The sequence below is a fragment of the Enhydra lutris genome, unplaced genomic scaffold, assembly GCF_002288905.1.
Source record: "Enhydra lutris kenyoni isolate GAN:26980312 unplaced genomic scaffold, ASM228890v2 scaffoldscaffold6, whole genome shotgun sequence".
In the NCBI taxonomy this organism is placed as follows: Eukaryota; Metazoa; Chordata; class Mammalia; order Carnivora; family Mustelidae; genus Enhydra; species Enhydra lutris.
Genome location: NW_019154090.1, coordinates 23,237,419 through 23,262,675, shown reverse-complemented (window position 1 = coordinate 23,262,675; position 25,257 = coordinate 23,237,419). Strand labels below are relative to the sequence as shown.

General features: G+C 38.7%; 1 protein-coding gene across 1 annotated transcript in view; it reads right to left on the bottom strand.

Moving 5' to 3' along the window:
- LOC111141788 (ubiquinol-cytochrome-c reductase complex assembly factor 1) overlaps positions 1 to 25,257 on the bottom strand; it is a 97,573-nt gene that overhangs the window by 48,359 nt on the left and 23,957 nt on the right. Inside the window, exons 4-6 of the mRNA XM_022494603.1 lie at positions 23,782 to 23,889; positions 16,998 to 17,070; positions 11,250 to 11,307 (exon numbers count right to left, since the gene is read on the bottom strand). Coding sequence (XP_022350311.1) covers positions 11,250 to 11,307; positions 16,998 to 17,070; positions 23,782 to 23,889 — 239 coding nt within the window. The remainder of the gene's footprint in view (positions 1 to 11,249; positions 11,308 to 16,997; positions 17,071 to 23,781; positions 23,890 to 25,257) is intronic.

Here is a 25,257-nt window from a genome sequence, read left to right as displayed (position 1 = left end):
CGTATCCCCCATTAGCATATAAGTTCCACTGAAGGCAAAGATCAAGTATGGGCTGTTGTTTTTTTTTTAAGATTTTATTTACTTATTTATTTGACAGACAGAGATCGCAAGCAGAAAGAGAGGCAGGCAGAGAGAGGAAGGGAAGCAGGCTCCCCACTGAGCAGAGAGCCCGATGTAGGGCTCGATCCCAGGATCCTGGGATCATGACCCAAGCCACAGGCAGTCTTTAAACCCCTGGGCTGTTTTGGGTTTTGTTTATTTTTTAATAACCATTGTATATCCAGGGCTTAAGAATAGTAGGCATTTAATACTTATTTGCTAAACAAGTAAGTGAATAAAAACAAAAAAAATAAGTGAATAAAACATCTCAGGGTTCGTTTGGGCTTCCTCTCCTATACCACATTGCCTCTAATCGGTCCATAAGGGTCTCTGCTTAAGGTCTTCCATAAGAATCTAAGAATTGTATTATATTTTATTAATTAGTAAACACATATTATACTTAACTATGTGTAAAAATACAAACAGGGCCATTAACTTTTCAAACTAGTTCCTTATCTCACTCTTAATGAGCATCCTTATTTCTATTATCTTTCATTTAATAGTTTTTAGGTGGCTATAATAGGACTACTCACCAAAAGACATTTCCTGCTATAATTATGGCATATTGGATCTAATCCTGCCCATTAAAACTCGACAGCAATAGTATGGTACAATGGAATGATTCCAGCCTGGCCTGCCTCAACATCTCTGTTAACGACTAAGAAGGAGAAAAGAACACATACTTATCAAATCTGCAGATGACAAGAAGCTGGGCAAGAAGACAAATATGCTGGATGACCCAACCATAAGCCAAAAATACTTCAACAGACTGTTTCAATGGGCTGAATATAATAGAATGAATTTGAACAGAGGTAAACCTAAGGTCTTGCACTTGAGTCTTAAAGAACTGGTACTGGTACAGGATAGGTGAGTCATGCCCATCTATGTGTGAAAAAGCCGTATAGGCTTAAGCTGACAATTAACTTCAAAAGAAGTCAAGGTGATGATGAGGTTGCCCCCCATATTAACATGATTTTAGATATAGTATTGGAAACATAATATCTTCAAAGTGAAATTTTTGTTCCATTCAGCACAGGTCAGACTCTTAGAATGCTTAGAATGCTGTCCATAGTTTTAAACGTTATATTTTAAGAAACAAGAGGATGAGATGAATGATCAGAAGACATGTAGCCTGGAGAAAAACAAGAGAGTTGCCTTAAATATTGTAGACGAGAGATTGGACTATTTGTCCAAGAGTTAGAATCAGAACCAATGGGTAAGCCACAGAGGGAGAAAGAATTCCTCAACACTGAACAGTGAAAGAAATAACTTTCTAACAGGAGAGTTTCTGAAGATTCGAATAATGGAATGAATAAGCCCAAGATGTAAAGAATTTGCCTACTTCTGAAGGGTAAACACTTTGTGACAACTCAGCTAAGAGACTGACTACGTGGTCTTTAACAATCCCTTCCAACCATGAGATTTGGGGATGCTGTGATTTTAAATTTGTAACCTCTGAACCCAGTTGGTGCCTAAGAAATAACACTTTGTAACAATAAAAACAGGTCATGGAAAAAGATTTGACTACTTCGTATGACATAGGATATACTGCAAAGCAGAAATAAACTGGACGGAGAAAGTTCAACAGTCCTTTTTCATAAGATTTTTCTTAAAAGTTAATCAAGTCGCTCATGTCAGCCTCTCACCTGAAAAGAGTGAGTTTTGATGCTTACATGTCGTCAGAGGCCAATTCATCAACAGCAAAAGTGAGGTAATGGAATTCTTCATTTATTTGAAAATTCTGTAGTTTGTTAATACACCTGCCCTCTGAGGTTTAAAAGGCACAGATTTTCTCAGACCATAAAGTATACGTTATGCTATGTTCACCTCAAGTGTACCTACCATCTGTTACTGTACAATCTATTATAATACCATTGACTATATTCCCTATGATGTACCTTTTATCTCCATTACTTATTCATTCCATAAACTGGAAACCTGTATCTTCCCACTCAGCTTCATCCATTTTATCCATTCCTCACTCTCTCCCCTCTGGGAAACATCAGTATGCTCTGTGTATTCATAAGTCTATTTCTGCTTTTTGTTTATTCATTGGTTTTTTTAGACTTCATACATAAGTGAGCTTATATGGTATTTGTCTTTCTCTGACTTAATTAATTTAGCATCAGACCCTCTAGGTCCATCCTTATTGTCAAAAACAGTAAGAGCTCATCATTTTTAATGTCTGAGTAATATTCCAGAGGGGGGAGGAGAGAAAGAGAGGGAGAATCTTCTTTACCCATTCATCTATTAATGAACACTTCAGTTGCTTCTAAATCTTGACTACTGTAGATAATACTGCAATAAACACAGAGGTGCATTTATCTTTTCAAATTCATGTTTTCATTTTGCAGGTAAATAGCCAGTAGTGGAATTAGTGGACCATATGGTATTCCTATTTTTAATTTTTTTAAAAGATTTTATTTATTTATTTAAGAGAGATAGAGAGAGCATGAGAAGGGGGAGGGTCAGAGGGAGAAGCAGACTCCCCGCCAAGCAGGGAGCCTGATGCAGGACTCGATCCTGGGACTCCAGGATCATGACCTGAGCCAAAGGCAATCACTTAAACAACTGAGCCGCCCAGGCACCCTCTATTTTTCATTTTTTAAGGAACCTCCACACTGTTTTCCACAGTGGCTGCACCAATTTATATTCCCACCAACAGTGCATGAGAGTTCCTTTTTTTCCCCATATCCTCACCAACACTTGTTATTTCTTGTCTTTTTTTTTTTTTAAGATTTTATTTATTTATTTGACAGAGAGAGATTACAAGTAGATAGGGAGGCAGGCAGAGGTGGGGGGGGGAAGCAGGCTCCCTGCTAAGCAGGGAGCGCCCAATGTGGGGCTCGATCCCAGGACCCCGAGATCATGATCTGAGCTGAAGACAGAGGCTTTAACCTACTGAGCCACCCAGGCACCCCTAATTTCTTGTCTTTTTTTATTCTAACCATTCTCACAGATATAAAGTGAAGTCTCATTGTAGTTTTGATTTGTGTTGCCCTAATGATTACTGGTGTTGAGCATCTCTCCATGTGTCTGTTGGCCATCTGTGTCTTCTTTGGAAAAATGTCTGTTCAGGTCCTCTGCCCATTTTTTTAATTGGATTACTTATTTTGGGGGAGTGTTGAATCATATAAGTTCCTTATATATTTTAGACATTAACCCCTTATCAGATATATCGTTTGTGATTATCTTCTCTCATTTAGTAGGTTGCCTTTTCATTTTGCTGACTGTTTCCTTCACTGTGCAAAAGCTTTTTCTTTTGGTATAGTCCAGGTGTTCCCACTGTCAACACTTTATAGTTGAAGAAACTGAATCTTAGAAGAATAACTTGCCCAGAGTTACAAACCTAGCCAAGGTGACATCTGACCCCTGATAATTTGATCCCAGGACAGTACTATTTAGCTTCCTCCTTTAATGACTAGTACAAATCTTACGGAATCCATTTACTCTATTTTCCATTTAATCCTCACAAGGGTAGTAAGTATCAAAACTAGCATCACGGGGCGCCTGGGTGGCTCAGCGGGTTAAGCCTCTGCCTTCGGCTAGGGTCATGATCCCAGGGTCCTGGGATCCAGCCCGAAGTGGGCTCTCTTCTCAGCGGGGAGTCTGCTTCCCCCTCTCTCTGCCTGCCTCTCTGCCTACTTGTGATCTCTGTCCATCAAATAAATAAATGAAATATTTAAATAAAAAAAAGGAATGCAAAGTAACCTTTAAAAAAGAGATAATCTTCTGCTCAAACCTAAAACTGCCCTAAAAATAGACTACTTTTAAAAATCTTTTTACAAAGAAAGAACCTATCAATAAAATATTCTTGTATTAAATAATGAACTTAATCATTCATTTAGTAAGTATTTACTAAACACCTACTCTAACTATAGACTTAGTCTGTATATAGACTACTCTCTGTTTAGGAGCAATTCCAATTACCCCTCCCAAGTTTGATGATGTTCTTAAACCCACAATTTATTATTGAGGTTTTAAGCTTCGCAGTACCATCCTTGTCTCTCAGTGATTCTAGTGGCTCATAAATAATACTGATCTCCTTTACATATAAGGAAAGCAAATAGCCCAGCTAGCAAAGGAAAGAAAGAAAAAAAAAGGAGTAGTTAAGTCTTAGTCCTGGCTCCCAACTATCGCTAAAAGGCAAGCACAGAGGCAGAGAAAAGGGGAAAAAGACTCACTTCACTACGCATCTCAAAAAACAAAGGGCTAAGATGTTGTGGCAAATAATAATAGTGATTACTGCCATTTGTGACATCCTCTAATATCAGACTTGTCACTTGAACATGCATTTTTGGGGCACCTGGAGGGCTCAGTTGGTTAAGCAACTGCCTTCAGCTCAGGTCATGATCCTGGGGACTGGGATCGGGTCCCGCATTGGGCTCCCTGCTCATCGGAGAGTCTGCTTCTCCCTCTGACCCTCCCCCTTCTCATCCTCTCTCTCATTCTCTCTCTCAAATAAATAAACAAAATCTTATTAAAAAAAAAAAAAAGAAAATGCACTTTCATTCACACTCTTTCAATCAATTTTTTAAAAGATTTTATTTATTTGACAGAAAGATCACAAATAGGCAGAGAGACAGACAGAGGGAGAGGGGGAAGCAGGCTCCCTGCTGAGCAGAGAGCCCGATGAGGGCTCAATCCCAGGACCCTGAGACCATGACCTGAGTGAAAGGCAGAGGCTTAACCCACTGAGCCACCCAGGTGCCCTTCTTTCAATCAATTTTAACTGCTCCCATTTCACAAAAACAAAAACAAAACTGACACTCTGAGGAAAGAAGAGAAGGAAGTAAAGAGGTTTCTTTCTCTAGATTTATAAAAATATTTCAGTGTCTCCCCATCTTAAAGTAAGAAATAAAAAAATGTTTCCCCTCCATCCCACCTTCTTGATCATGTGGAAAACCTTAAAATGTAGTTCATAATTACTTGAGTAACCTAAGGTTGCCCAAAGGAAAAGAACAGAGCTGAAATGAAGCCTGAACACCCCTACTTTCCCCCAAGCCAGTGTCTCCCAGGGCAGTGTCAGTATGGGCTGTCTCCCCCATTCTGTGACAGCACAGCTCCCAGAGCCTCTTCCTGCTGGATCAGACAAGGAAGAAGAGAAAGACAGCAACACTCTCTGCAAAAGTTCAAAGGAACAAGAGTCCTAGCCACGCTCTGCTCCTCTCTGCCTAAACCTGGGAGGGAAGAATTCTTGTTATTTTCAACGCTGACCTCCTGCCACGTATTGGCAGCTCTCAGTACCCTGAACGACCTGCTCTGTTTGGGCCTTCCGACAATGCCAGTTGTGTTTTGGCCTTGTTTCTCCCTCATGGTGCTTTATAAGCTGCTCAGAGTGGATCAGATTTTGACTTCAGTGAAGACTAGTGGGCATTCAAGGCAGGTCTGTCACTCTGGCTGCTATGAAGGAATCCCAAAGGGGACTTTCACATAGCTTGTTTCCCTTCCTCTGCCACCAGCCGAGGCCAAGGAAGCAGAGCCTGCATGCCCACGCTCAAGCCTCAGCAGTGTGCTAATGAATGAGTTTATTTATTTGTGAGCTGGCATGCTTACCCTTCCCTGGGGCTGTGTACAGGGCTATCTCCACCTGGTTTCCTAAACTCCCTCCCCATGAAGCCTAACCTTTATGTGGGGAGTGTGGGGGCCACAAGATAGTCTGTGGGCAAACAGACAAGTGGGGTGAGGCACTTCCTGAAGCCATCTCACCTGACAGTGAGCCTCCTCCAAGAACTACACCTGGCCTGGGGCCTGCCTGTCAGATCCACTACAGAGGACAAGCTCCTGGGTAGCAGGTACCAGTGCTTTTAGGTTATGCAATGTTGATAAAATGATGCTGCATAGGCCTTCGGTTTGGGTAAAAAGCCACATTTGTGAGTGTTTGAACAGAGTGACTGGCTGGGGCATGGAGAGTGAGGATGCACACATGGCCAGGCCTCAGCATATCTAGCAGGTCTGGAGCAGCTGGATGTTCCAGCGTGAGCCTACAGGCCTACAGTGACATCAAAGCTGCTGTAGCCATTTTAAAGAGCCCCCTTACAAAGGCTGGGAGCGTCTGCCAGGGCAGTTCTCTGGCTGGAGACTGGGACCAGTCTGTTTTCCAACCCCTTCCCACCAGCGCAGTTTACTTCCTTCTCTTCTTTCCCAGAGGCTTCTTCCCCCAGACTCATAAAAATGTTCCAGTGTTTCCCCCTCTTAAAATAAAAAATAGAAAGCAAGTGTCAAAATGCTTCCTCTCTGTCCTGTTTCTCCTTCTAGTGAACATCTTTCTTAATCACTTGGACTGTCTTAAAAAGTAGCTTACAGTTACTTCCTACCCTCCTAATAACTCCTCAAGACCCCATGTGCTCTGGTTCTAGACCCCAGAAGGCCAATGCAACTGCTTCCTTGGACCATCCCCAGGCAGTCCCCCCTTCCTCTGTGCTCCCATAAGACCTACATAGAGCACTTATCACCCTGTACTGTTTTCAGATCTACTTCTTGCCTCCCCCAGAACCCAGACAGCAAGCACCAAGAAACACAGTTTCGTACAGTTGATGGTCAGTGCTATGCTGTTCCTGTTCATGGGAAGAAGCCCCCATCCCCATGACCATCAAAAGGGGATAAAAGGGATTGCAGAAGAAACAGTTAGCTTTGGATTTGAGTCTCAGATCCTCCATTACAGATGAAAAGGCCTGTGACAAATTCCTTAAACTTGCCAAAATCATTTCCCCGTTTGTAAAATCAAATAGATCTGTGGTTTTATTTTTTTTTAAGATTTATTTATTTGAGAGAGAGCAGGCGGGGAGGGGCAGAGGGAAAAGGAGTGCGTCTGCTTGGGACATGTAAAATAAACAAAAGATAATATTAGTAAAAGGCTTAGTAATTATTACATTTATGATACACCTGACTTTAAAATAATTTTTAAAACACACAAACTGCAGAGGCACCTGGCTGGTTCAGTCGGTGAAGCATGTGACTCTGGATCTCAGGGTGTAAGTTCGAGCCCCATATTGGATGTAAAGATTACTTGAAAATTAAAAAAATATATATATACAAACTGCAATTTATTCCCTGCATCCCATCTCCATCATAAGTATATTCTAATTTTATTTATTCCATTCCATTTCCTAAAATTAACCTCTGCATCTAGAAGGTATTGTAGTGTTCCACAACTAAAAGGGGAACCTCCCAACAAATCTACAAATGCCAACATAAATTCCAGCTACATACATGTAACCACCAGAGAAACTTAAGAAGGAGTGGAGCTTTGCCACTCTCACCCAACCAAAAGACAGTGCCAGGACCCTTCCAAATGTTGTGGGAGCCAAGCCAGATCTGGGCCCATCAATTACTTATTGAACATTTACTGATACAAACTAAGAGGAAGACATGCAGTTGAGGGAAGAAATAGCTCCTTTTCATACCTTTCCAAAAAGATAATAAAAAAAATTGTTGCGCTCAATAAATTTACCATCTATAAAGTCAATATGGTAAAATATAATAATGTTACATGATGAGTATTGTGATAGAAGTGTCTAAAATACTAAGAAAATGCAGAAGAGGAACTAATTATCGCCTTTGAAGGGTAGCGAAGGCTTCAAAGAGAAATGATATCTGAACTGGATATTGAATGAAAAACAGGAGTTTGTCAGGGGGAGAGCAGGGAGAAGGGCTTTCTGGACAGAAGAAAGCTTTGTAGAGAAGATTTGATATTTCTATTATGTAATACTATTTTATCTTGTAAAGGAGGGAGTGGTGGTGATAGTGGCACCTAGAATAGCACATGAGACTAGCAGAGGTGGCGTATTTGGTGGGATATGAATACCGTGCCAAGAAACATACTTTGTTCCGAGAATAATGGAGAATATTAAGGAGTGTGTGTGTGTACTGATCCAATTTGTATTGAGAAGACTAATGGCACGTGAAGATGGAAACTGGAGGCCAAAGACCAGTTTCCAGGTACTGTTGCCTATAATCCAGTAAAATCAATTTAATGGGTGACATCTTAAATTTTTTTTATAATGAATTCAAACGGAATAGAAAATATCAGAGACCATTTGGCATCGTAAAGCCAAGTTTTAAAACTATAGTATCAGAGATGTATGTGTTCTGGGTTATAGGGTAAAATTCATTTGTTACTGTGGTTCATGGTCAAAAAAGTTTGAGAACAGATGAAGGGATAAGGGAAAAGTCAAGGAGCTCTCCCTGGTTTCTGGTGTGGATACCTTAAGGGATTGCAATGTGACAGGGAAGGACAGGGACAGGGAAGGATTGCAAAGGACAGGGAAGAGAGAAGGCCTGCCTTTATCAAGTCCACAGTTGGACGCAAGAAAGCCCAGAGAGCAACCTCAACAATTTTTCAGCGGCCACACTCAATACTAATCTTGTTCGGCAGAGACAAAGGACACATCGTCATTGCAGCTGCATGCTCACATGAATACACAACTGATAAAGGCCCTCTAGAAACTGGAAATACACAGAAAAACTTGGGAACCAGAGAAAGCACACAGGATAAGGGAATCATCAACACCTCCTCTAGGGAACTAGAAATATGTGAGAAATCCTGTCTCTATTCTAAGAGCCAACAGGGAGTCATCATCCTCGGGAACCCAAGGAAGCTTTCTGAAAAGTCCACTGCCAGGGTATTCTGTTTATTCGGGTTTACTTTTTTTTCTTAGGGGATGGGAAGGACTCTTTCTACTTTTGTAACTGCTTTCTAAGCCTCCATAGCTCTCCCTCATACTACCACCTACAGGAGGTATTTCAACCTTACACATCTCTGGCAAGTCCACTGAGTCCTCTAATACCGGACACGGCTATCCCTCAGTTATCCTCCTAGAGCTTCAGGCTAAGAGAACAGGGCTGGAAAAACATAGCTTCTCCACAGACTTGGAGTGGATCCACTCCTCCTCCTAATACCCTTCTGCCCTAGAAGAAAAAGGTTCCCCAATTCTTCTTGGAGGGTGACAGCACAATTGGGTCCCAAACTACATTTACGGCAACGCTTCCCATTAAAACTCCTGCACAAACCTGCTCTAGACACTTCAGACACGTGGCTGTCCTCAAATACTCCATGTCCTTGAACATACATTCTGTGTTTTGCCCCTGATATTCCCTCAACCTAAAATGCCCTCCTTTTCTCTGACAGAAATTCTACTCCCCCTTCATGGTATATCTCAATGTCACTCCTACCACAAAGCCACTCTTTATCCAATACTCTCTCCAACCACTACCACCAAATTTGGATTTAGTCACACCTCCCTGTCCTTCCATTGAATCTGCTTGTGCCCTGGGCACAGCACATCTTTCAATGTCATCTGTTTCGAGCAACTGTACTTTCTGCCTGTCACCTGCTGAACTGTTTCTGAAGGTACATGCCCTTCTCTCCAAAGCCCCCAGTCCTTAACGCCCAGTGAGTTCTCAGTAAAAGTTTCCCAATTCAAACTGAAAAGCTACCACTTCATTCCATCAGAGCCTGCAGATCCTAAGAACTAAAAAGGAAGGGTGGAGGGGAGACCAAGTGTGGATTTGAGGCACACAGCCGCCCTCCCCCTACTTAACCAGTAGCAGTACTCCCCACTCCTCTGAGAAATTAGAACCAACCTCAGCAAGGAAGATGCAGCAGGCATGTCTGGAAATGGTGGCTATCTTGAAAGAACTCTTAAGTAGTTTCAAGGTTCTCCTGGCTACTATTAGTCAGGGATTGACCTTGGGATGTGGTTACAGGGATTATATATTTTATTTTGCCATCCACTCCCTCTAACTCTGATACCTCTAGCTATATGGGCAATAAAGAGTCTTTCATACCAGCTCTGAATATTATCTTTGAGCTCCTCTGGGAACAGCCTAGCCTCCTTTCAGCCCTCCCACCTTTCCAGTGAGTAATTCTGCAGTGCCACCTCTGCAGTCCTCTCCTCTTAAAAAAGTGGTTTTCCTCTCAGTATATCCAGCTGCCCTCTCTAAACCTCTCCTTAACCTTCACCGTTCAGACAGAGGGTAGTCTGCCTTCTCAGCTGCCTGACTAAAAGACTATATTTCAAAAAAAAAATAGGCAGAACTGGTAAAGGTTTTGATAATTGTGGCTTCCTCTGTGGTCCCATAGGCACTACTTACTCAGATTTATTATAAAACCTAGCCATTCCAATTTATCGCTCACTATTTTAAATGTCTTATCTCCCTCATTAGACTGTGAGCTTCTTGAGAACCACTGCTAGTTCCCAGCAAACTTCCCAGGACAGAGCCTGCACTCAATGAAGTACCCGCTTAGAAAAAATAACATAAAATAAATTGCTACCTTGTGCCCCTCAGCCAATCTCAGTGACTATGGGAGTTCAGAAGGAGAAATATTTCAGAGGCGATCAAAACCAAAAAGTCTTTATATAGTAGTCAGTCCTGTGATGCAAAGCTCAGCTGAAGGGAGTCTCAAACAAGGGTCCTTTTGACAGGGCAACCATTCCCCACGTTCCTCAGATACTCACTATGGTCAAAGTAGTAAACTTAGTTCTCCAGAATTTACTTTCCCAAGATCTGGCAGTTCAGTAAATGCATTCCCCAGCCCCCACTTCAACGTCTCTCCTATATCCTTCTGACCTTTAATACTGTGTAACATTAGATGAAAAATTGATTTTTTTTGGCTACTTAATTTGCAGCTGAAGAAAAAATATACTGTTTAAGGTGTTAAATATTTTTACATGCAACAAACCTGGCATGAATTTAACCTGTATGCACATTTTAGAGGTACAGGCGTAAATGTCAGTGCTATAATTTGTTATAGGTTTCTGATGACCAGCAATGAAAATGACCACGGATTCTCACAATTCAAACCACTTTTACGTAAATGTGAACTTTCCTAAAACAGCCAAGGGAGAGAACTTTCCATCCATGCTCACAGAGTCTCTTAGAGATAGTGATAGCATTGTTCACCAGGTTAGGTGTTCTTTGAGAAAAGCTTACAAATATTAGTTTCTTTCTGGGACTATGCTTTGACCTTTAATAAAAATGTGCTTTAAGACACTAGTTATTAAAATGAAAGGAACAGTTTTTAATGCCTGAATAACTGCCATTTCACATCATCAGCCCTGCTGAAGGCTATACCTTACAAGTTAGCAGTGTTTCAAAAAAAAAAAAAAAAAAAAAATTTGGTGACTTCACTTAAATTGCTCACTTACCAGACGTGAAGTAGAGTTATAAGAAACCATGAATTGAATGTATCAGGCATCTGACACCCTAGAAAATAACAATAAAGTATAAATACGTGAGGGTTTAGAGAAGGAATATTGACTGTATTTTAAATATTGGTAGGAATCTGTTCAACTCAAATATATGGCAGTTACAGTGTTCTCTGATTATGCAACCACAGAGAGGGCCAGTGGAACCAAGGCAAGATGATGGGTCGAAAGAGCATTGAATGCAGTCAGACAACCAGCCTTCTAGTTCCAGCCCTGGTACCACTTTGCTGTGTGGCCTTGGGCAAATCGCTTTTCTTCTCAGATGCTCAGTTTTCTCACTTCGCATAATGTGGCCTAGATGATCTGTATGGTTCCTTCCAACTTATATGCTATTTTCCCTTCCTAGTCTCAAGTTCATCTGGAAAGCTAGGCCGACACTACTTTGTCTACCACACTTAAATATAAGTGTTTTTCACTGTTGCCCTGCTGAGAAGTCTAAGTTCCTCTAGTTTCTTTTTCCTGTCTTTCTTCCTTAAGGCAACCCAGTATGCTCGAACATACTGGGTATGCTGAATGATTCACCCAAAATAAATGACCAGGAGAAAGAAGTGAGGCTCTAGGGAGCTGTAGTTGAAAAGCAAAGCAGATTACATCTAACGAAAGGCCATTCATCACCCCCCAGGAATGACAAAACTTTAAGACACTAAAACTCAGGTCACTGCTTAGATATCCATGCCTCTCAATTCTCAGATCTCTAGGAAATGCCTCTGGCCTAGATGAGGGGTCCCCCACTGAATGCACCTTCCCTATTACATGACAGGGAGAAAAGGTAGAGCAAGAGGATGAAGAAAAGTGAGTATCAGTGCTCAGTTTGGGCCCTTCGAGTAGAATCTGCCCTTTGAGCAATGACTCAAGAAAAAAGGGATATTTTCTGCCTTGTAAACAATACAATGTACTAAATGATAACAAACTAGGGCCACTAGGAGAGAAAACACAGAGCAGAACATCTGTGAAGCACACTAACACTACCAATAATAATAAAGAGCTGCATTCCTTGTGGGCTTCCTTTGTGTGAGACATTGTAATTGATGCCTACATGCATGACTCAATGAATCCTACCAACAGGCCTATGAGGTAGATATTACTAATACCCTCAATGTCAGGTGAGAAAATGGACTCTTAGAGACCATGATAATTGCCCAAGTCACACAGCTACGAAATCAAACATCTAGGATCAAATTCAGATCTGCTGGATTTCAGGCCCTGTGGTCTTAATCACTAACTAATTCTCTAATACTAGTATCAGAAACTAACATTCACTAAAGGGCCCGTATTTCCTGCCAGGTCCACTGCTAGTCATGGCAATACATGATCTTACTTAATTCTCACTTTAACCCTGAAGGGAGGCATTATAATCCTCCTTTTAGAGATGAGGAAATAGGATCAAAAAGGCTAAGTAACTTGAGGGCAGCCACAATATAACAAGCTAGTGATTGGGCTGGAGTTTAAGTCCAGATCTGTCACAAAGTGACACCAAAATACTCTGGTGAGCTTACTGGGAGGTGCCCAGCAGTTGTCAAGTGGACTTCCTCTTGGAACCCAGTAGGAGGGAGGTGAAGGCTGGCCTGGCCAACCATCCAGCTATTAAGACACATGCCATCGGAGAGTGGGCCAACCACCCTCCACCTAAAACAAGAATAGCCATGAGAAACTCTCAAGCCCAGATCTGAAGTTGGGTCTTTTTTGGATGCTAGAACAAAACATTAAAAAGAAAAGTTTTCTTGGAAGTCTGTCTTTCAATCTGGAAAATGAAATTTGGCTGCTTCTAAAGGACAATCTGTTCAACTGCTACCTCTACATCAAAGCTTCTCGGCAGCCTCCAGGAGCCTTTCCAATTCTCTCAGAGACGGAATCAATTCTTGGGCTGGAAAGCACAGACAGACAGACAGGCCAGCAGCTGGACTTGGGTCACAATTTTCCATCCTGGGGGTCGGCTCAGGGCTAACGATGGGAAAAGAGCTGGCATACGGACTCCCTGTACACAGCGGAGCCAGAACAGAAACCCACAGGGTAAAGCCCTGAGAAGTAAGACCACTGAATGACCATAAGCATCACAAAAACATAGTAGATCTTCAGCTCAAAAAACTGTGTTTAAGCACGTCGAAGTTAAAATCTGTTACTGCATTTTATCAAGATCACACTCTTGCACCAATACACGCTTGGCGCATTATTTCCTGAGGCTAGGTACTTTCTTCAATATCAAGCTGGATAAAATTAAATAATTCATCACTGTTATGGAGTGGCAGTATTAACACAGTTGTTTGTTTAATGCAGCCTCCGGGTCAGACCTCCCGATTCAAAACCCTGACCGTACCTCTTACTTACTACGTGACTCTGGGTAAAGTTACTTAGCCTTCTCAGTGCCTATGTCATCTTCTCTGTAAAAATGGGGAGAACAAGAGAACCTACCTTATAGGGATTTGTGAGGATTAAATGAGATAAGGCCTATGAAATGTTTAGCAAAATGGTTAATATTTAACAGGCACTCAATAAATATTTACTATTGTTTCTCGGTGAATTATTTAAACAGTAGGGTTTAAAATATCTTAAATAGCGCACTATTTAAGACTGTGTCAATAAAATGATGAACCTCAATCACTGACTCAGAACTTATTCATTAAGGAAACTCCTCTCCAAGGTATTAAGTCTCTTAAGAGCTAAAGACAAAGCAGTTTTCATACAGAACGGAATTTCAGTATGGAATTCAACACAAACTTTATTGATTGGCCCCATCTGTTCCAAAGTGCTCCTCATAACAGAACTGATCTCCAAAAGACCAGTTAGCAAACCACTACATTCTCACAGAGGTTACACTCCTTGATGCCCCAAATGGGATACACCATCAGAACATCTTGGAAACAACAGGGGGCCATTAATCTCACCAGTCAGAATCCCCAAGGTTGAGGTCACTGGATCAAGACCTTTGAACACGTTGGCTCTGAGATGATAGAGAGTCTATAACTTGGACATTTTATGGGGGCCGATCCAAGAGGCTATAGAGCTACTCACAACTCATTCTTACACAATCTTCAGGAATTAACACTGGCCTCACTTTTTTGGAAGAGTAAGGATGAGAGTGCTGAGCTCCCTAAGCCTCTCTATCCTTTTTAAAAACTACTGAATGCTCAGGACTCTAAAAGTCAAGCCCTAAAATACCAAAAATCCAAGGCAACAGCCACTTTAAAAGTGTAATCTTGGGAAGTGATATATATTTATTCTCTTCTTTTACCCCAAACCTGCCTGGCCTACTCTTTAGAACCTTTCTTTAGAAGATGCAAGCAAGTCTCATTGTTTCATAGATATTTATCTGCCTCCAAATCATATTTTTCAGATTGGCTCCATTTTTTATTCCTAGCCACAGTTCAGAACCACTTTGGTTTCATTTTAAAATTTAATCTACCCAACAACAACAAAGATGGACCACACTGGAGCATTAATAAAAATGAACAAGCTGTAAGTCTAAAAGCCAATACTTTTTTTTTTTTTAAAGATTTTATTTATTTATTTGACAGAGAGAGAGAGAACACAAGTAGGCAGAGGCAGGTGGGGGGGTGAGGGAAGCAGGCTCCCCGCTGAGCAGAGAGCCCGATGCAGGGCTCGATCCCAAGTCCCTGAGATCATGACCTGAGCCAAAGGCAGAGGCTTAACTCACTGAGCCATCCTAAACCGGGTCTTAAAAAACCATAAGCAAGAGTGGTATCACCAAAATGTGCTGCCTCTCCAGGTAACAACTTCAAAGGGCAAAGCTAGAACAAAGTTTATTGAGGTGAACATACTCTAATATACGTAAACATCAATTAATAATACTAATAGAATATCTCCTAGGAATAGTTCTTATTTAAAAACAATAACATATAAATATATTAAAATGAATTATAATTTCTAATTTGGAATTACATTCTTTCATAGGTCATATATTATAGTGGAAAAATTCCTGGCCTTTAAGCCAGACAACATAGGATCAAGCTAAGCAACTTTGGGAAATCACTTTGCCTTTAAGTTACAACTGCTTCTGAAAAGAAAATAAAAATGAAAACAAGAATACAAGTCCTTCCTATCCTACAAGGTTTTGTAACCCCTAAATGAGCCAAATGTAAAAGCACACCATGTAAATGTGATTAGCATGTAATGGTAATAATTTGTATAAACTTTTATTTTTATTAGTAGTTAACAACAAATTATAAATTGAAACATGATATGTTACCTTAAACATACAATAATAATCTCAGTATTCAATTTATAATATTACCTCAAGGATCTTCAATAATGAGGACTGGCTAAGACAAAGATAACTAGTAAACATCATTTCAAAATAATTATAAATTTATTAGCTATTTATAGAATCAAATATTAAACAGATATCTGAGGATGAACTTTTAAAAAGATATGATGAAAAATACTTGGGGAGATGGATTCCAGAAATCACTTAGGAAAAATCCAGCTTCAAATATTAATAGTTTCTTCATCAAATAGATAAAGAATATTTTCTCCTTTCAGACTAATTTCTCCTAAATGAGAATTTTTTAGAGATTAAAAAGAAGCAAGAAAGTTTACCTTTGTCCCTATGAGTAAATAATAAACAGAAGGTAGACACTAAATCAGGATTACAACTCAGTAGGGTATGTATTTTAAGTTTCTAACATAACATCGATCTGCTGAAATTATAAAATCACCAAAACAACTTGCATTTGGTTTTTAAAAACCGAAACAGTTATTAAATAATCCAAACTGCATCTAGCTATCTTCCTTATTATTAACATAATTCTATACAAATATTTGCTCTCCATGAAAACTATCAAGTATATACAGTCAAGTGTTTGTGGCTTTCAGGATAATGGCTGTAACCACAGATGTGCACAGCACACATTTCTTTCCAAAATCTGTAGAACTAGAAACAGCTTCAACTTTCTCAATTACTTTAAAAGTACCTGCTTGACTAACTTTATTTGTAACTAAATAGTTGACAGCATCAAAATGAATACTATGTCACTATAATCAACTGACAGTGATGATCTAAACCAGCAAAAGCCCTTTGGAAAACAATTTACTTTCAATGGGATATAAATAATAAAATTATGTGTGTGTGTGTGTGTGTGTGTGTGTGTGTGTGTGTGTGTGTGTGTACATATACCTTTGACCCAATCATCCTTCAACAGAAAGAAAACAATCATTAGGCATCAACCAAAACAATTAAAAACTAGAAATAAAAGAGGAATGATTGGCAAAAAGTTCACTTCACCCAAAATGCTAAGTACAACATCCAGAATGTAAACAGGATTTGTTTACTATGAGTACTCATATGTAAAAAGATGCATGTGTGGAAAATGTCAAAGTACTAGACAAATTTTTGGTTTCTTCTTTTTTCTAACTTGTTAAAATGTCTTATTTATAGGGTTTTTTGCCCTTGTTTATTCTATTAAAAGAGAAAAATAAGCAGCTTTTATTACACACTTTTGTACAGGAAAAATTGTTTCACTAGTGACTCAAAACTGACCCAGTCATAAAAACGAAAAATAGGTGGTTTTTTTTTTAAGATTTTATTTTTAAGTAATCTCTACACCCAACATGGATCTCGAATTTACAACCCCAAGATCAAGAGTCACATGCTCTACCGACTGAGCCAACCAGGCACCCCATGAAAAGTAGATTGATTTTCCTTTTCAGAACTACCAAAAACAGTAAACTTACTTAGAAAGAATTCCTCGAAGTCAGTTTTCTCCACACAGCTAGTATACATGCGCAGGGCTGCAATCTTAATCTTCTAGACAAAAAAATAAAAATAAAACCAAACTCAAGATATGACCAAGTATGTTCCAGTGCTAGTAGATGTAGTCACAACATCTTATATTTGTTCAACCAGGAGGATGAGTCCAAACCTGTCTCTAGGCAAATTTAATAGCTAAACCAACACAGATTATTTCTTTCTTAAAGCTAACCATTCACAGACTTCACACAATTTTCACATTTTATGAGTTAGCATCAAAATGTCAAAAAGATTTTTCCAATATTTATTTATATGAAATCTCTCCTTTAATTCAAACTTACTTCATCACATTTGAGCCTCTAAATCACTGTTCAGCATCACTCACATTAACTCTTTATAATCTGAAACCCCTTATATTAAAAAATTACCCATTTTATGACCAAAATCAAACAAACAAACCAAAAACCCCCTCAATCCTTCAACCTTACTTCAGAAGCACTACTATCTATTCTATAAGTCTTTTTTACACCTTGGGGAAAGAGTCATTTTTTTCTATATTTTCCCTAGTTTTATAGTTTGCTGATTAAGAGAAGGCTGTGCTTACCACTAAGGGTTTTCAATGAATGCAAAATATAGTAAAAGGATCAAAATTTTACTACTTCCCAAAGCACTAAGAATTCTCTTAGAATCTTGATTTGAGTGGTGGTTTTAATTTATTCACTGTATACCTAAGATCTGTACATTTTACTATATGTACATTATGCCTCCATAAAAATAAATCTGAAAGTGAAAATTAAATTCTTTTAAGAGTTAAATTGTAGATCTGAAGACCAACTCAGTGCTAAAGTAAGGAAGTATTTCTAAGGACTTTCAAAATATTTCCTGAAGGATACAATTAAATAAATTAGTCCAACCACAAAAGTCTTACAACAGCTAATTTTTTCTTAAAATGATAGAGAATTACAAACTCAAATATGCAGACTAAAAAAATGCAGAAACTGAGAATGAAATAGCAACTGAAGAAAAAACAATCTAGAATTTAGTAAAGCTATGTTATTAAGGTTCAAATTCACCAAAAAATACTATAACCAACACTATATCATGCTCATTTCTCAAACACTCTAAGGTCAGAACAGCAGTGTCTCTACTGGGCAGAAGAACCCAGAATAAAGTAGAGAAGGATTATGTCTCTAATTGTAATTAAGATTTTTTCTTTGCTAATTTGAGGTCTGTCATGTTTTCAAGGCTTTCAGAGTAAAGCTCATATAGGGGAAAACAGAATAAACATGTAACAACTGAAAAACATATATCTACATGGGAATAAATCAGCATTCGAAGCCAATTTAAACAAAATCTATGGTAAGACACTAAAAAGAGCAAATTAAACCTAAAAGCAAGCAGAAAGAATGATATAATAAAGAACAGAGATCAATAAAATTAGAAACAGAAAAATAGCACAGAAAATCTAAGAACCCAAAGCCAGTTCATTAATAATATCAGTAAAATTGATAAAGTGTTGACAGAACTGATCAAGGAATAAAGAAAAAACAGAGAAGATAAAAATTACCAGAATCAGAGAAGTTATCACAACATATCCTAGAGATATTCATAAAATAATAAGGGACTATTATGAACACCTTTAGGACAACAGATACGATTATTAGAGAAAATGGACAAATTTCTTGGAAAAAAACACAAACTACCAAAACTCCCTAGAATAAATAACATGAATAGTCCTACTATCTACTAAAGAAATGGGATTTGCAACAACAAAAAAAAGCCTTCTCCAAAGAAAACTCCATGCTCAATGGCATCACTAAACAACACTCAATGTTTCTACCAAACATCTAAAGAAATGCTATGAAATCTACATAAACTCTTCCAGAAAACAAGAGGGAAGAACACTTCTTAGCTCTTTCTATAAGGCCAATATTACCCTGATATCAAAACCAAAGTCATTAGAAGAAAATAAAACTACAGAACCACAGCCTTCATGAATTTAGATGCAAAAATCCTTAACAAAATACTAACAAATCAAATTCAGCAATATTTTAAAAGGACAATAAATCACAACCAAATGGGATTTATTCCTGAAATGCAAAGCAGATTCAACATTCACAAATCAATCAGTGTAATTCACCATATCAGCAGGCTGAGAAAGAAGCCTGTTTAACTTCGTTAACATCTGCAGTTCTAGGAAGTATCTGACACAGAACACATTTTGGGGAGTACTGGTCCGTACCATGATCAAACTAATGACATCCTAGTATCGTTATCCTAATGCTTTGGCTTTGACCGCCCTACTTCTATCCTCAGGCAGGGAGTTAAGGACACCTGTTACCTCTTCACTTCAGTGAACAAATAGTTTATTGAGTACCTAACTCAGTACCTGATGTGGATTTGGACATCGGGAAGAAAGAAGCGAACAATGAAGTAAAAAACTCCAGCCTTCATGAAGCTTACAGCCTACCTCAATTATAGACACATTGATAATTTTTTTTTTTTTGGCCTGTAAACATAGGAAAAGACTCTCAACTTTATTAGTAACCAGAGGAATGCAAACTAAATAAAAAATACTATATCACACCATCTAATTGGTAAACATGAGACAGTCTGACAGTATCAAGTGTTGGAAATGATTCTGAACCTTTAAACCCTAACTGATAAACTGATAAAACATGTCATGAATATAATTTAATACAGTTAAAAATATTCATAGACTAGTACCCAGCAATTCCATCTCTCTCTCTCTCTGAAGAAACTCCCGCACAATTTAAAAGGTACTGTCATTATGAAAGAGCTAAAACAACTGTGTTTGGTAGAGGAATAGTTAAGCTATAGTTTAATTATACAATGTGAAGCTATTCAGCAGTTGAAATGAAAAAAAAAAATCAGATCTCCACTCAAAGACATAATGTTGACTAATAAAAACAGGTTGAAAAGTGAGATACTGCTTATATAGTTTTCATTAATACAATATATTATATATGTTGTTTATGGATAATATATGAGTGGTAAAAGATAAAAAATGTACAAGGGAATGACAAAAACCAACTTTAGAACAGTAATTATCTTGGTGGAGAAAGAGAAGAAAGGAGAAATGGGCTAGTTTACTTTCTGTAAAAGTTTATATGCAAATATGGCAAAAATTAATATTTGTCAAATGTGGGTACTGGTATATAAATGTCAACACATTTACAATTTTAAATAAAATTCCTAATGGCCTGTTTCTTGATTTTTTTTTCTAACTCCACAGTTTCCTCCAGATCCTCACATAGAGAAAGTCCTGTAGGTTCATTAATTATTCTACCTAAGAAAGGCAGATTTGCCACCAAGACCCAAATCTTCCCTGAAGAAGGCTTTCCCCCACAACATGTTCATGAAGAAAGCATCCATTACAAATAATGAAGACCTCACCAGACCAGCCAGTGTATTTATACACTGCTCATAATGTGGCAATCAGGAGCATTTTATAGTTCTCACTTTTCCTGCAGTGAAGCCAAGCCTTTATACTTGGGTGAGCCATTTTCCTGGACAAATGTCTAAAGCAAGTCCCCTAAGACCATCACAGAGGGACTGGAAATAACAACTTGGGGAAAGAATTTCTTCAAGGACTCATGCATTAATATAAGTTAAAGAGGTAGGTGCACTAAATTCCACCCAGTCAATACAAATTGTTCTGGTTCTCAGAAGACTTCATGTTTATTTCATTGTAACTCTGGAAGACTTCATCAGTGTCTCTGATGAAAACACAAGCACCTCAGGCAGCTTTAAGAAATGAAAATCAGCTCTCCCACTGACTACTGCATCTTGTGCCATCTTACAAGATGAAAAATGAATATAGTGAAAGGTCTGCACTAACAGCTCTGTGAGAGCTGAAGGGGCTTTGAAGTCATCTGAACCTTCTATTCTGTACTGGAATTCCTTCTACAGCATTCTTGATTCACAGTCAACCATCTGGGCCACTGTTCAAACAAGTCCAATGACCTCGGGAGGTTACCTATCCCCCTGAAGGACAGTTCTTGTTAGACTTTTGTTTTTATTGAATGTAAATCTGCTTCATGTAACATTCATGAAAAGTCCACTGCCCAGTGGAATACTTTACTTAGATTAAGTCTTTTCTTTTTTTTTTTTTTTTTTAAAAAATATTTAAGAAAAACCTTCTTTTTTTTTTTTTTCCGGGGGGATCCTCTTTACTTCACCCACTTCATTTACCACGCTTTCCATACCCCTTTCAAGAGGCTCTCTGCCCATTTCTTTTTTTTTTTTTTTTTAAAGATGTTCTCTATTTGACAGACAGAAATCACAAGTAGGCAGAGAGAAAGGAGGAAGCAGGCTCCCCGCCAAGCAGAGAGCCCGATGCAGGGCTCGCTCCCAGGACTCCAGGATCATGACCCGAGCCGAAGGCAGAGGCCCCAACCCACTGAGCCACCCAGGTGCCCACCACTGCCCACTTCTGAATGCATTTCAGTGTGTCAGTGTCCTTCAGAAGAGAAATCATTTCTTGGCTTTATGCTAATCTGGAAACTGCCTATTTGACATGCAATTGAACATGGGAAATGTCCTTGTCTTGCCTGATATTGCTACATAAAGATAATGGAAAAGACTGGTTATTTCAAGACAAACAGGTAAGGAAAAGCTACATTTAAATTCCTAAATATGAATCTAAAAGAAAAATTAAACTACATATGAAAATGTTACAGAAAAAAATGGGGGAGATGGTTGATACTGCTGATGTCAAGCACATATTTTACTCCCTAATGAAAGACATGTAAAAACACAAAACTTAAAGATCTTTCCAGTACAATCCAAGAGCCTGATCAGATATCTGAGTCAAATTTACCAAAAAGGGTTTACAATCGATATATCTTTCTTTCTTTCTATTTATTTACTTATTTAAAAGAGAGAGAAAGAGAGAGCAGGCAGCAGAGGGAGAGGAGACTCTCCACTGAGCAGGGAGCCCAATGCGGGACTCAATCCCAGGACCCCTAGATCATGACCCAAGCCAAAGGCAAACACTTAACCAACTGAACCACCCAGGCACCCAGGGCTTGCAGTCTTTCCAAATGTAAAGTTATACCTATCTTTCCCACCGAAATTATACTAGAATGTCATGTTTGATGTTTTGATGTCAGAAATTTAAAAATAAAGGTTACGAAAGTAGACACTGCACATCATAAAGCCTTTTAAAATGCAAATATTAAGTACTTAGTTGAAGTCGCAAAGGAACCAAGAAAAATCAAAGGCTAACTTAAACTATAACAGTGAAGAAATTTTCCTGATGATTTAGTAATCCTCCAAATGGTAGCCAACTTTCCCTCTGGAATCATAAAAAAACAGACTAGACAAAGCAATGGTAGCAACAAAGTGGAACTCAACCATCAAGAAATGAATAAAACAGTAAATTTTTCCCTTTTTTTTCTTTCTGCTCTCATTTCTCTTTTCTCTTAATTTCTAATTTTCAAAACAAAACACATATTTTAAGTTTTAAATGCCATAATCACAAACCTTCTTCTCATAAGAAAAAGGATTCTTGTTAAAAACATTACCAAATATATCAATGATTATCATTTGCCAAAAGATTAAGATGTAAAAAAGATAACTTTGATGAATATAACTAATATTTCACTGACAATTAAGAAGACACTTCATAATCTTAGAGTCTCAAGAACATCATTACCTGTGTATGTGTTACCTTCTATACTTTCTAAAGCCCCTTAAAAACAAAATATTTGTGGAATCACCATTAGGTTTTCAGAATTTATGTAAAAAAGAGATTATAGAGAGAAGCCTACACTTGCTGCAGTGAGAATTGTTAAGAAGAGAACCAGACATTGCAAAAAGAAACTACAAGTAAAGTCTGTAACAAAACTGAAATTCTAACTTTAATCCATCCTGTTAAAATGGTGTAATTGGAATTATTTGATCATTTGCAGCAAAGCTACGAAGTTTTCTAGAAAAGTCCTCCCTAGACTGCTTTGTGTTGACTTGTTTTGATGGCTATATAACGTATGACTGATTAGGCTTATCCAACATTCTAGCAACCTTGAAAAACATTAAAAGGCACTTCTGCTATAAAGTTAGAGAAACGCTAGCACCAGGAGACACATTGGGCTAATATTTTATTACTTTAATTGGTTAGAGGCACTTATAAAACCCAGGGGCAATACGCACCTGATGCACAGAAGACATTCATTCATTTATAGCAACAACTATAAAGCAAACAACATGCTAGGCCAAGACTTGACTAGGAATGACATAGCTAGCAAATCTCCCTCCATCGTAAGAACTGTAATATTATCTTAAAATTGATTAATTTAAAAATGATTATTAGTAAAATTTTAACAAAAGTCACTACAATGACCTAGTGAAAAATATCACTTATGAATATGGATTCATCAGAGAGTAATATTTCCTTAAGAATGCTATCCATCAGAACATTTTGCCCATCCACTTCCTTAGAACTCATTTGTATAGCATATCACATAGCAAGAGCCTGGAAAGCCCAGTTTTATTGGCTTAGCTTGTACTGAAATACTTTTAAGGAATCAGGTTAAGGGAACAGAGAGAATACTCCAGACCCACACGTTACATAGATCTGACTCGGAATGGGGCGGGGGGGGACACAACACATTCTGAAGCTCTCAAAATAATGCATGAATTTCACAAAAGCAAAGCAGAAGCTTTAAAAAAAAAAAAAAAAAATCTATAAGGAGCAGAAGGCATAAAGCCCAAAAAGAAAATGAGAAGAATTTTAAAAGAATTTACCCATTTACTGTATTTCAAAGGTCCTGTAAATCCCATAGCTTCTATTATCTTCGTGAAGGCACCGACCTTCTCCTCAACAGGCTGTGGGGAATCCTTGGTAGTAGAAAGCTATTTCATCAAAAAGAAAGGGACAAAATTAGTTGCAAAAAAAAATTTTTAAGATTTATTTATTTTGAGGGGCAGAGGAAGAAAAGTATTTTTTGTTGTTTTTTGTTTGTTTTGTTTTTGAGAGGGAGAGCATGAGCAGGGGGAGGGGCAGAGCAGAGGAAGAGGGAGAAGCAGACTCCCCACTGAGCAAGGAGCCCCATGCAGGGTTCAATCCCAGAACCCTGGAATCATGACCTGAGCCAAAGACAGATGCTTAACCAAGTGAGCCACCCAAGTGCCCCCAGAGGGAAAGTCTTAAGCAGACTCCTTGCTGAGCACTGATGTGGAGCTCTATCTCACCACACTGAGGATCACAACCTGAGCCAAAACCAAGAGTCAAACACTTAACAGACTGTACCACACAGGTGCCCCCCAAAATAATTATCCAAAAAAGAATGCTTTTGTTTCTTATTAGATATAGGAGGATTTTTTATTGCTTAGATTTTTTTTTTCACCTAGAATTTTTAATTCTTCTTTTTCTGGGCACCTTATCACTCAGTACAAACACATCTGGAACTCTAATAGGTGTCCTTCAAATTTCAGAGCCACCTCACTGACTATACGCCTATGGACCCATGTCTAGGAAATGACTGATGTGGGCTATGAGAATAAAACTTCTATGGAAAAGAGTACTTTTAAAAGGAAATCTTGGCCCTCATCTCCCAGAGAAGAATTCTGAGAAGCAGAATGCTCTGTTTTAAAATAACAGGAAAAGGAAAGAAGACTACTGTCTGAAAGCAGTCAAAAGTCATTCAGAATCATAACCAACCAAAGCAAGCAGTGAATAAATGTTCCTAAACTCGTATTTTTAGTATACCACATTTTATGAGTCTTGTAGTTTACAAATAAACTCCAAGAAAAACCTATTCTTTTTTTTTTTTTAAGATTTTATTTATTTATTTGACAGACAGAGATCACAAGTAGGCAGAGAGGCAGGCAGAGAGGTGGGTGGGGAGCAGGCTCCCCACTGAGCAGAGAGCTCAATGCGGGGCTCCATCCCAGGATCCAGGGATCATGACCCAAGCTGAAGGCAGAGGCTTTAATCCACTGAGCCACCCAGGCACCTCAGAAAAACCTATTCTAATACTAAGCTCTCCAAATGAAGGCAGGCTATAAGAAATTCTCCAAGTTAAATACTACTTTAAACAGATAACGTGGGGCGCCTGGGTGGCTCAGTTGGTTAAGCGACTGCCTTCGGCTTAGGTCATGATCCCGGAGTTCTGGGATCGAGTCCCGCATCAGGCTCCCTGCTTGGCAGGGAGTCTGCTTCTCCCTCTGACCACTTCCCTCTCATGCTCTCTTTCTCTCCCATTCTCTCTCTCTCTCAAT